Here is a 12009-nt window from a genome sequence, read left to right on the forward strand (position 1 = left end):
GATGCGTCTTCTCTCTAAGTACTTCCCCGCGTCACCCCTCCCTCCCTCTCCTCCCCTCCTCTGTTCTCTCTCTCTCTCTTTCGATCTGTGAGTCTGCTTATCCCTCCACCCCTCTCTCTCTTTCTTTCTTTTCTCTCATTTCCTTTATTTTAACCACCACCAATTTTCAATTAGTTAAGCACACGCACACACATTGCCATCTCTTCCGTAACAACGTTGAATAACTGATCTTTATATGAGCAACGTGCATCTGCGTCTTCAGACCCGTGGTTTAGGAAATATTACATCCTCTCTTTCTTTTTCTTTCTTTTTCTTCCTTAACACCCTCCACCGAGGGTTACTTTCTTATAATTAAAAACAGTTTTAATGTCTAGAAGGAAGGAAAAATGATTCTGCTATTGTGGCAAATTTTGGGAAACATTTTCTGCTGTAATCCATAAATTTCATAGACTACGAAGACCTCAAAATCTAATTGAAAAGCAGTGCTACCACAGTTATACATTTGGACAGACTGCAGTATGCGTTCCTACAAGTCTGCAAAAAACCCCATTATTTTAAATGTTTTGTTCTGCGGATTCTTTACCTATCTCACTCTCGCTCACCTTTTACTACTCAGTCATCTTTTTGGACCCTTTTCACTCTGCTTTTTTACAACCTCACCAGGGAACACTGAGTCCAAAACAAAACAGATATCAGCAGGCACTTGTCAACAAAGATAAACCTAATGGGGATGCAAAGGACAGGGAGGTTGTTTATGCTACTTTACTTCTTTCTCTAAGTAGTGAAATTACCGGTGGGGGTGCATGAAGACATTGCATCCATCTCCTGAGTGACATGTCTATTTCCAGTGACGACAGCACAAGACAGCAGGCATGACACTTAGTTGGCTTTTCTCTAAATACCTTCAATGCAGCAGTCACAGAGCAGTCCTTGGATAGGAGCCTGATGAGAAGTGCAGTAAAGAGACATCATGTAAGTTATCACAAGGCAGGGGCTTGCTGCATTATGGGAATTCCCGGTATTTTCTTTCAAATCATACCATGTGTGCAAAACAAAAACAGACCAATAGACGAATAAATGTCTAAGGGGAGACAGACTACATCGCTATCTTCTCTTTGGTGCAATGAGTAATACTCCTGTGGCTTCCTGAGAGGACTACAGTCATTTGCAATAATAAACAATCAGGCATGAGTCAGATACTTTCACTGGAGTAATGCTCAAGCTCCCTTTCTTTACTCTCTTTCTTTGTGTACCATATCTCATCTACATCCACATAATATAACTAAACCACACACTGTATGCTTGAGGGAGATTGATTCCAACTTTTTTTTCTCTCTCTCTTTTGTCTTTCCAGAACTCACATTCACACAGATTCAAAAACACGCATGTTCACACATAACGAGCAGCAGATGACTGGATAACCTTTACCAGTTTGAGTTTCCAACAGAAAGACTTCTTCACCACAATCTCATTACTGACTTCTCTTAGCAAGAATCCAGTGGGTGTTTTCACTGACTCCAAGAGCAACAGCTTCTGCTAGAAGATGGAAATTAGAGAGACCCAGTAGCCCACCACTTTCCTCATAAGAGTGCTGTCACCATGCAAGACTCCTGACATCTGTGGCAAGTTATTGGCAGAAACCTATCTTCATCCTGCTGGCAATAGAAGGGGGAAGTTCAATAAGAGATGGAGATGATATAGAGAGTAAAGAAGTTGATATGATACAAGTATAAATGAAGAGTTATGCGATAAAAACCAATTTCTTTATGAGGGAGGTACAATGCAGAGCAGGGTACTGACGGCTGGGCTGTCTTTGTGCATATTTGCGGAGTGTGTGGAGTATTAACAGACTTCCTGCAGATTTGTTTGGAAATTTTGTGTGCATTGTGTTGTGTACTATTATTTCCCCGCAAGTCCCATTACGTGGACATTTTCATCTGCAGCAAATTAGCTGACCTCTAATCATTCCAGCCTCTCTTCCAGATTACAGCCAGTCGGAATGAGAAATTAAAGGAGGGAATAGCGTACCAATGGGGTAATAGTTTGAGCAAGACAGAGAGCGACGTAAAGCAGAAAAGGACTCTGTATGAGGAAATGTGGGAGTGCAGAGGGGAGGTGGCTCAGGTATTTCAGTCTAATTAGAAAAGAGTCAAATTTAGGGGTTGTGTTAGCTCTGTTGGAGTTAGTGATGACAGTGCTGGGGCTAGACTCTGTAAACACAGATACTGTGTCAAGACATCCTCCTTTAAACAAACACACATTTCCTGTTGTCAGTGCATGCGATTATAGTCACTGCTCGTAATTGTGATCCACTGACAGTTACAGGCAGCACAAATAAACTGCACACACACTTCTTGTACAAACAAATAAAAACACAGCGTGTGAGATGAAATGTGTGTGATGCCAGCCCCGCTGTCTGCCTTCAAGTTAAATTTTCATTTGATTTTTATTTCTGACTCTCATTTCAAGGGAAATGCTGCAGAGTGGGCAGCTAACAGAAATGCAAACCTAGAGTTTTAACACATCAGTTCATTATCATGCACAATAGCAAACTGAGTCACCAACATATTCCTAAAAATAGCTTTAAAGAGGATCAGAAAACCATTACAGTTCTAAACCACTCAATACGCCATTGATTTTCCTCTCAGATAATTCATCAGTGAACAAGTGCTTTTGTCATTGCCATGGACATACTGAAACTTATTGATCACAGAAAGTAGAGACCAAAATTTTACATATGACTCATCTTAAACTGCTGAGTCATCACTGAGGTTCATATCTGTAGATGCACCATGGAAATTGCACTTTTTACTCTCTTTTATGGGGAAAAAGTGATGTTAAATTGACTCTTCAGTCGGTTTCTTGTTAGAAAGCTATTTTTCAAACTCAAAAATTTCTGCACTATAATTCCTGTACTGAGAAATATTACTTAAACAATTCAAGAGACCACACTCAGTTCAAGAGCAGAATTCTTGTAATGCCTTTTGTCTGTCACTTCTCCTGTGTTTATGGGTGGTGATGTGAACATTTGAGACTGAGCCTTGGAACAATTCATAAGCAAAATGGCCTTGTGAGTTTGTATATCCACAAAACCCCGAACTGTTTAAATGACACATCCTTTAGCATAGTACACAAGGAGCTTGTGACACAAACACATCAACATCCCACACTGAGTCTATTGTGCCAATCCTTTGACGGCGGATCACTCAAATGTGTGCAGCACAGAAACAAAGTGGGGGAACAAAAACACACAAATGGGTCATGTTTATGTGCTCAGCATTTATTGTAAAGGTCAAGCTATTTAATACAATTGTCATGTTCTTTCATACACATGGTTATTTTTTTTAAACAACCCTTTTGATCAGATGTATCCATTTCTTCCCAGTGGAGCCTCACTAATTAGATTACTCCGGAAGTGAACAAAGATGAAAATGAAATTTGTCAGTAACCACAGAAAATGAATTTAATTCCCAAGATCCACTTTGATCGATGACGTGATTACAGTAAAAAGTAAAAACTAACTCCAGTTAAACAACAAGAGACTATCCAAAAAACACACAAACATCCACTCCGACCACTACAACAGAGAGTCAAAGTATCAAACTAATGACTTAGAATAGGGGACATTTGGAAGCAGGTCCTAAAATAGTGCCTAAACCTGTGCTTCCTTCTTTCTTAAACATCTGCAAACAGTCACCTTGTCTTGTCTGCTCCTCACTGCTAATTTACCCCCACGTGATTCGTATAGAACTGGAGACACACAGAGGAGGAAAGATGATTGGTTAAATTAAAGAACAGACAGAAAAGCGTCTCCAGGTCAGCAGGTACACTTCATCCCACATGTGTCTGTGTCCGACCTGTACACGTAGTCACTATGTTGTGACTGTCAACATGGCATAGAGTAGGGGAAATTGCAAGCGATCTGTAAGTCTCTTAGTACCTACCTGAGTGATTTGCACACAAACACACATGCTGTACACACAAGTAACTTGAGATGTAAACATAATTCAAAAAGTCGAATGTTCACGCCAGCTCTGTGAGGTCTCTTTGTACCACCTGCCAAAGTTCTACTGCTCCCCCGTTTCTAGCAGAGGGCCTGCTAAATTGTCAATGGGGCAACAATTACAACCAAGTGAACCAAGTGACATTTTCCCTTCCTGTCTGTCTAATATTTTTTTTCATATGTTTTTTAGTTTTCTGAGTGTTGTGCACACATTTTAGGCACGAGTTGAATGGAGGACACCTTTGCCATGATTGCAGTAGCAATATAGGCAAAAATATATGAATTAAATCAAGCTGTGTTGAAGCAGCATTGCATTACATACGTTTTAAAGATACATGTCAGGTAGTACAAGTGTCTATGAGAACTTATCACGGAACTGCTGCAGGCTGTAGTCTGTCTCAGGGTAATCTATCTTTTTGTGTAATGCCAAACTGTCTTTGTGATGCTGAGCTCAAAGCTCTTTGGGACCAGTCAGTCTATTCCAGGAAATCCCATTCTTCTTTTGGCTGAACACTGTCTGTAGCTGCATGCTTTAAGTTTAAAGCAGTGATGCAAATCTATCTTGTCATCTAAATCAAAAGATACTGTGTTTCTGCTTTTTTATTAAACGGTGAAATTGAAAATTCACAGATAACAGCAGTAATTATATTTTGACATTAAAAATATCATTTCAATTAAACAGATTATGTGTACTGGTGGATTAGTTATTATTAATCGCTGGCTCTCTTCCACAGCGTGTCTTTGTTTGTCTTTGTCTGCCTCCCTTCACCTCAACACAGCATGTGGCCTGAGCCTGGTTCTGCTGGAGGTTTCTTCCTGTTAAAAGGGAGTTTTTCCTCCCCACTGTCACCATGATGCTTGCTCATAGGTGTCATATTATTGTTGGGATTTTCTCTGGGTTTTTTGTATTATTATGGGGTCTTTACCTTACAATATTAAGAACCTTGAGGCAATGGTTATTGTGATTTGGTATATAAATAACATTGAGTTTAAATGAATTAATTTCGATATTACAGAAATATAAGAAATGATTTTGATAACCAATACTGTTATTTACATTAGCCCAGTGGAGTCAGACAACTACCACTCTCCTGGCAACCTCCAAACCCAGACTCATCCATCAGATTTCCAGATGGAGAAATGTGATTCATCATCACTCTAGAGAACATCTCTCGGCTGCTCTAGAGCTCAGCGGTGGCGTGCAATACGCCACTGCATTTGAAGCTTTGTATTGTGCTTAGTGATGTAAGGCTTGGATGCAGCTGCTTGGCCAAGGAAGTTCATTCCAAGAAGATCTCTACATACTGTTCTTGAGCTAAACTGAAGGCCACATGAAATCTGCAGTACACTATGCACCTCAGCATCAGCTCATCCCGCTCTGCGATTTTACTTGGCATACCACTTTGTGGCAGAATTGCTGTCGTTCCCAGTCCTTCCAAACAGGAATAATTAGTAGGGAGGAAATTTCATAACTATCATGGCACGATGCTGGAATTCACTGAGCTCCTGAGAGTGACTCATTTTTTCACAAATATTTGTAGAAGCAGTCTGCGTGCCTAGGTGCTTGATTTTATAAACCTGGGGCCACTGAAGTGATTGGAATAACTGAATTCAATCATTTGAACGGCTGAGTGAATACTTTTGGCAGTTTAGTGTAGGCATGATACTTCATATCTTGAGCCTGAAGATGCACACGTACACCAACGAGTTCTACTCTCCTCCACCTTTGGCATATTACCTACATGATCTCTAGCCATATATATAAAATGTAATCAGGTGTAACAGTGGTGTCCAGCTTGGCCACTGTATTCAAGATAGTGGAGCAACATGGCACCTTCCACAAAGTGGCGCCCTATTTTTTAAATCAATTAATTCTAAGATTGTGAGAATCAGTTTGTTTGAAGATCTAATTACACACTAATCAATCTATATATATAAGTAAAATATTCTTTATTCAAATACTCAAATAGACTGAAAAAACGACTGTGTTATTTAATTAGTCCTGTATTGCTTGCAACCACCCCTTAAAGTGTGTTATTTTTTACCTTTATGTGGCAACCTGCCTCACATCACATTGCTTTACATCTAAGTACCCATATCTGCTGATCAGTAGAATAAAGGGAAACCAGTTGCAGAATCTGTTTTGAATGTGCAGAGTACAAGCAAAACAGGAATGAGCCTATAAAAACACTACTACACTGTGCTACTAGTGGCCACAAACTTAACAGGATACCTTTAAAAGTTGTACAGTTTCTATGTCATTCACAAAAGTGTAAGTTTTTATGTTGAGAGACTTATAAAAATATCTGATCCCATGGAAAGAACCTCGGTGAATGCACATGGCCCCAACAAACTTAACACCTCATGTTACCAGTTATACTATATGTTAGGCCCCACTCTAAACACAGAGAAAATCCACAAATCAAGACTCAGTAGGGGCTAGAGTGGAATGTGTTATGTTAAGACCATTCACCTGGTTAGATTTTACCCGGGCTATGGCTACCAATTACATTCAGGACACACACATGCAGATATGTACTGTACCTACAACATGATTACAAACTGAGAGAAAAAAAAACAAGGTAGGAAGAACAGACAAGTGTGTGGTCATGTTTATGGGTTTGGAAAAGACTGTGGCATTTCCTGAAAGTCCATGCCAAGTGTATGTTTGGTGTTCTGCCCGACCTTCAGGTTGTTTAACACATCTTTCTCACCGTGTTGCAAATATTGTTGAGGCTGTCTTTGATTGACTTTGCTGCCAGCCTGTGTGCAGGGGTTCACAAAAACAGGTGATTAAAAAAAGTAAACTGCAACAGGAAAATGTTTAAAGACTATTTGGGATCATTTCGTGTGATTAACAACTTATTTGACACGTTCTCTCTTTTCCTTTTCCAGTGTGCTAAATCCTTTTGGACTTCCATAAACATAAAGATTTATATACAAATACTGTTTGATCCTAGCTTGGAGGGGGGAAGAGTGTGTCTCTCACAGGAAAATACACCATAAATATACCCAAGCAATCAGGGAGCATTTACAGAAGATACTGGAAAAATTTTTCTTACTACACTTCAAAACCTTATTGACCCCGATGCCCCTGCCCGGCTGAAGCCTTGTAGTGACGGAAAAACTGTGACCTCTATGTCACGGCTTACAGGAAGTGTGCTTTTTTTAACAGTTAGAAAAAAAACAAACAGTGCCAATTAAAAATGTTGTAGCTAATGTAAACCACATTATATTAACCAGATTCAGGGAAGTTTATTCAGACGTGGGTTGACTGCCCCGGGAACCTCATGACCCAAAGGCTGTCGAGAGTGTTGGAGCTAAAATTAGAGTGCCATTAAGTTGCAACACCGTTCCAAAAAAAACAACCATTTGCCGGTAAAGGTCTACACAAATAGATGTTATATTACTTCACAAAAGAGTTAATGAACTTTGGAGGAGTGTACTTGATGACATGCTGATCCTTGCAGATCCAGTCACGGGTCACGATGTTGATGCAGCATTAGTCTAGTGTGCCACTTCCTGCAATTAGTGGAACAAACCTAAAAAGCCACTCTAAGATTTTAACTTAACCACAGATGAGTCATGGTCTTTCTTGGGGGATCTAATATTAATACTGTTCCTCAGAAATATTGAGTAATGAAAGAAAAATCAAAACAAAAAAGTTAAATTGGATTGAAGCCACCCGATGTAAATCCTTAGAAGCAATGGATTCAAGGTGTATTCCTTATATTATACCATGCTGTTGTTAATCTACATGTGTGTACCAGTTAGTAAGTTAAACCAGTAAAATGAGGGATCTTTTTGACTTTGAATACATTGTTACAGGTTTATTTTATTTTTGGTTAGAAGGAAGGTTTTTGATTTGTTAAGCATTAAACAGAGATGTCTAACTAGTTCCTGCTTTTCTTCTATGTCTGTAGGATTTTAAGCCAGGCATGTTAAAGGGTATGACCTTGTGCCTATTTACAAGGGTGTCCCGTTACAACCTCCCTACTAGATCATTGCTGAGTAGCACACATACAAAGACCTCCCAGGCAGACACATCTCTAAGAAAAACAAATATTTTTAATAGCTACTACTCCAAATTGTGGCCTTACACATTCTTATATTATGGTCAGATAAACAACACAAACCCCAACAGGTAAAGTGTAGATTATGCTCAAGTACTCACTGGTGTTAGCATCTGACATTTGCTTGCTGCTTTAGGCAGGGGATAGCAGAGCTGTCTGTGTCAATAATGCTGCAACAGGCATCACAAAAATCAAAAACACTGAGGCCTCTGACAGTACTCAGTGGGGCACTCTCTGCCATTCTGTTTGACATCTTACATACAGCTAAGATTTCCACCCGGAGGAACCACTGCCTTCCTCACCCCAGAAATCATGTAAAAATGGATGTGTATGGTTTTATATGTGTAGTTGAGGTATGAAGGAAGTGGAACAAGAAAAAAATGTCTTAAATCATGTCTTTTAAGGTAGCACTTAGACTTCTTTGAGTGGTCATTTGAACTGCACAATTACTGTATTTAACATGCTGAAGTAAAGGAAGTGTTTTCATAACAAGATTTAGACTTTACTTTGGAATGAAAGATAAAATGAAATAAAGCTGCAAACATTTACACATTTTAGCACGCATCCGCCAGCATATTTAGGAAATAAATACCCAAGACCATGGAAATATGATTTAGGCTATTACCTTCTTGTACTGATGTAGACAGGCTATTGGCTATGACAACACCCAACCGCAAATCCCACATATCAGAGATCTGGGGTGTGGTCAGACACAAACTAGGCATGATGTTTTTTAGCCGGCCAGGTGTTAAGTTGTACTTTCTTTCAGTAATTTGATAATTAGGCATTAATAAGAAAACTGTAGTGTAAAGAGCTACTTGACTAATCCCAAATCACCCACACCCTTCCTTCATATACCAACACGGACACAGTGAACCACAAATGCAGATGGTCTTTCTTTTTCAGCAGCTGTCTCTGTCAGCAGGAAGGATGACATGTTTGGTCTGCTCCCAGTGGAGCCAAAGCATCTGACCAGATGTGAGCAATAAGGAGAATCTCAGGTCATACTAATACAATGTTTTTTGTGAATTTATTATATATGCACAATAACTAACACCATATTATAAACATTTTTTTCATTTCTTCCATTTTCTCTTTTTTACAGTAAATAGTATTAGTGTACAAATGTATACAAAATTTATTCAGGCTAGTGAAGATCCACAAAAGAGTATTTCATGTACGGTATTAAAGCACAATCAGATATCGGAGGGACACATACATGCCTGCACACAGACAGGGGACCCTCAGGGTAAAACACAAGTCAACACATAACTTTGCTAGACAGCATAACCTGATCACACCAGTATATCACCATGAAGGCGAGGTGGAGAGAACATTACTTTTATTCTTAAAAAAAAAAAAAAAGAAACAGGGAAAAGATGAACTTATGTATGATCTTTATGACTTACTAAAACCTAAGACAAAGTAAGGCAATGGAAAATTATCATTGGTAAAAGAGTGCTCTCAAAGTTCTCTCCAGCATGCCCTGATGCTGATCGTAGGCATAGACAGAGTTCAAACACAGAACAAGCTCATCCCATGACATTGCAGCATTTCGACACTGAGCCTTCAGCGTCTGCTTCACAGCACTTATAGAGCAACACAAAGAGGAAACAAGCATAAAGAGAACAGCAAGAAAACAAAGAAACAGTCATTTTGATATGCTGATCTCATTCACAAGTCATCTTGGCTCCTGAGTCTGGCGATCCAGAAAGGAAACAGAAACAGGATTAATAAAGAGAGGTGTTGGAACCCAAGCTCAAGCCTGGCTTAGCTTTGTTTTGGCAAAAGAGGGGAATGATATTCCTCTCTCATCATCAAAGTCAAAGGCTGTTTCCATCACCTATCTGTAAGCCAAAAAAGCAGAAGAACTGCAGCAGATTTGGACTATTTCATAACAAATTACTGCAAGGGATACCCTCTCTGCTAAACTGCAGCAAGCGTTAGCATAGAAGCATACGTGGTAAGAATACAAATCTGATGTGTTGCTTCATTCAAATACCAGACAGTTTGATTTACTACATAGGCACTGGGAATTTGATGCATCAAACTGAAGACAACCAAAGCTGTCACTTGAAGTACAAATATATTTGAAAATTGCAATATCCTAATAGATTATCACATTGGATGCAACCTGACCTCACTTATCTCTTGGTGAAATATCTATAATATCTAGCTAATAATGTAGCTTGTTTACTGATGTACACCCACATCTGAGGAATATCTCGAATTAAGCTATTGTGCAGATTCTCTTTAGTAGGTTTGCGGTCATTGGTACTGTGTGGAGCTTTGGTGTCAAAAAGTCGGTGTTGTCTTTCGCTCTGTACTGAGCACATGCTGCTACAATACAACACCTAGCTAGACACAAAATGCTTACTGATTTTGAGTACAAAAATGAAATGTAGATAGGTTGGTAAAGTACATTTAAAAACAAATCAAAAGGGATACTCTTAATACTTGCTCTGGTTGCCAAAATAAACGATCCTTACAGCATACTTATTCATACACAATGAATATAATAAGCAACAAACAATACCGACAACCACACAAATCAATGCTGTCAGTGAACATACAGGCTTCGAATGAGATTTAGTTGGCATAGTGGGAAAACGTCTTTCAACTTCCTCAAAATAAATCAGACACACAAGAGAAAATGAGGCAGAATTAAAGGGTTTGGTTAGCTCTTACTCTTGCACCATAGGAGAATATTAAGGAGTATATCATGAAAATGAGTGCAGCTGAGCACAGTAAATGTGTCTCTCTTCTTGGAAAATAATGAGGAGGTAATGAATGAGCACCCTTTGGCATTGGCAAATGGAAATGCTGATATTGGTCTTGAGAAAATAAAAATGTCTTGTTGCAAATATTCTGCATACATCCTGTATGGTGCAACTCGAGTGTCTTCTGGCCTCCAGCGAAATGACTCGATGATCAGTGTATGAGTGTATGTAATCGCGTGTAGGGGTCATGAGTGTTGCAAAGATGTGCTGAGCCACAACAGCAGCAGCTGAAACCCGAACACTGGCCAAAGGCTCGGTCTTAGACAAGTCCCTCCTCCACAATCAGAATCGTCTTCCTGTTGGACAGATCAAGTGTAAGTAAATTAGAAGCAGTCTTCTCTGACATTCAAAAGCTCTATCTCAACTGCTACCACCACTATTGCTGCTACTAACAGTAATAAGCATTTTATGATTATACTATATCAAATTCAGTCATTCTATAGTCTACTGTCGGTGTTGTATCAAGTCTACTTTTCACACTGACAGGTTTTTAGAGAAGCATGTTTTCCCCCTTTCCCCTTGATACAACAACAACGTACATACCTGCCACATTATATCTGTTATAACTAGATGGAACCGGAGATAGTTAGCATAGCAGAAATACTCAAAACTGTGTGGCTTAATCCCAAGTTGACAAAAAACATCTACCCAGCACACTAAGCGCATACAGATTATTTATTTAGATATCATTAGTTTTACCCATACAGAACCTGAAGTGTAAAAACAACAGTTTATGGTGTTATCTCCTTGAGTGTTTCCTGGATAAGTGCAGCGAAAGGTTAGCTCTTTCTGTGGCTAAATAGCTATGCGGTCCAGTGTTATAATAATCAGCGAGAGCGGTATCAACATATACACTTATGTTTTATTTAACTGTCAGCAAAAAAGCAAGGAAACTGAAATATTAATTTAACAGCTCTGTTCAAATATTTAGAGGTGTTTTCAGACCTCAATCTTTGTGCAATGGCTTGCACCTGGTAGCTTCAGTGTGTAGCTGTTTTTTTAATTTAATGGGAGTATTCAGGATATCCGTGCATGCCAAAGGCCTAGGAGAAAGAGGTGGGGGTCTTCTATTTTCAAAGGGCAGGAAAGCCATGTGAAGCTTCCTTTGTTTACTCCAGTGACAAAATGGACTGGCTTGGACACAAACCGTCTT

At 39.3% G+C, this 12009-nt stretch overlaps 1 protein-coding gene across 1 annotated transcript in view; it reads right to left on the reverse strand.

Moving 5' to 3' along the window:
* Positions 1 to 9081: 9081 nt before the first annotated feature.
* Positions 9082 to 12009, reverse strand: part of LOC146569595 (voltage-dependent calcium channel subunit alpha-2/delta-1) — a 78789-nt gene continuing 75861 nt past the window's right edge. Inside the window, exon 40 of the mRNA XM_085282008.1 lies at positions 9082 to 11152. Coding sequence (XP_085138134.1) covers positions 11116 to 11152 — 37 coding nt within the window. The 3' untranslated portion in view covers positions 9082 to 11115. The remainder of the gene's footprint in view (positions 11153 to 12009) is intronic.

The sequence above is a fragment of the Mchenga conophoros genome, linkage group LG7 (assembly GCF_057382185.1).
Source record: "Mchenga conophoros isolate Kocher_MC1m ecotype Shallow Benthic linkage group LG7, M_conophoros_male_GT1.1, whole genome shotgun sequence".
Taxonomy (NCBI): domain Eukaryota; kingdom Metazoa; phylum Chordata; class Actinopteri; order Cichliformes; family Cichlidae; genus Mchenga; species Mchenga conophoros.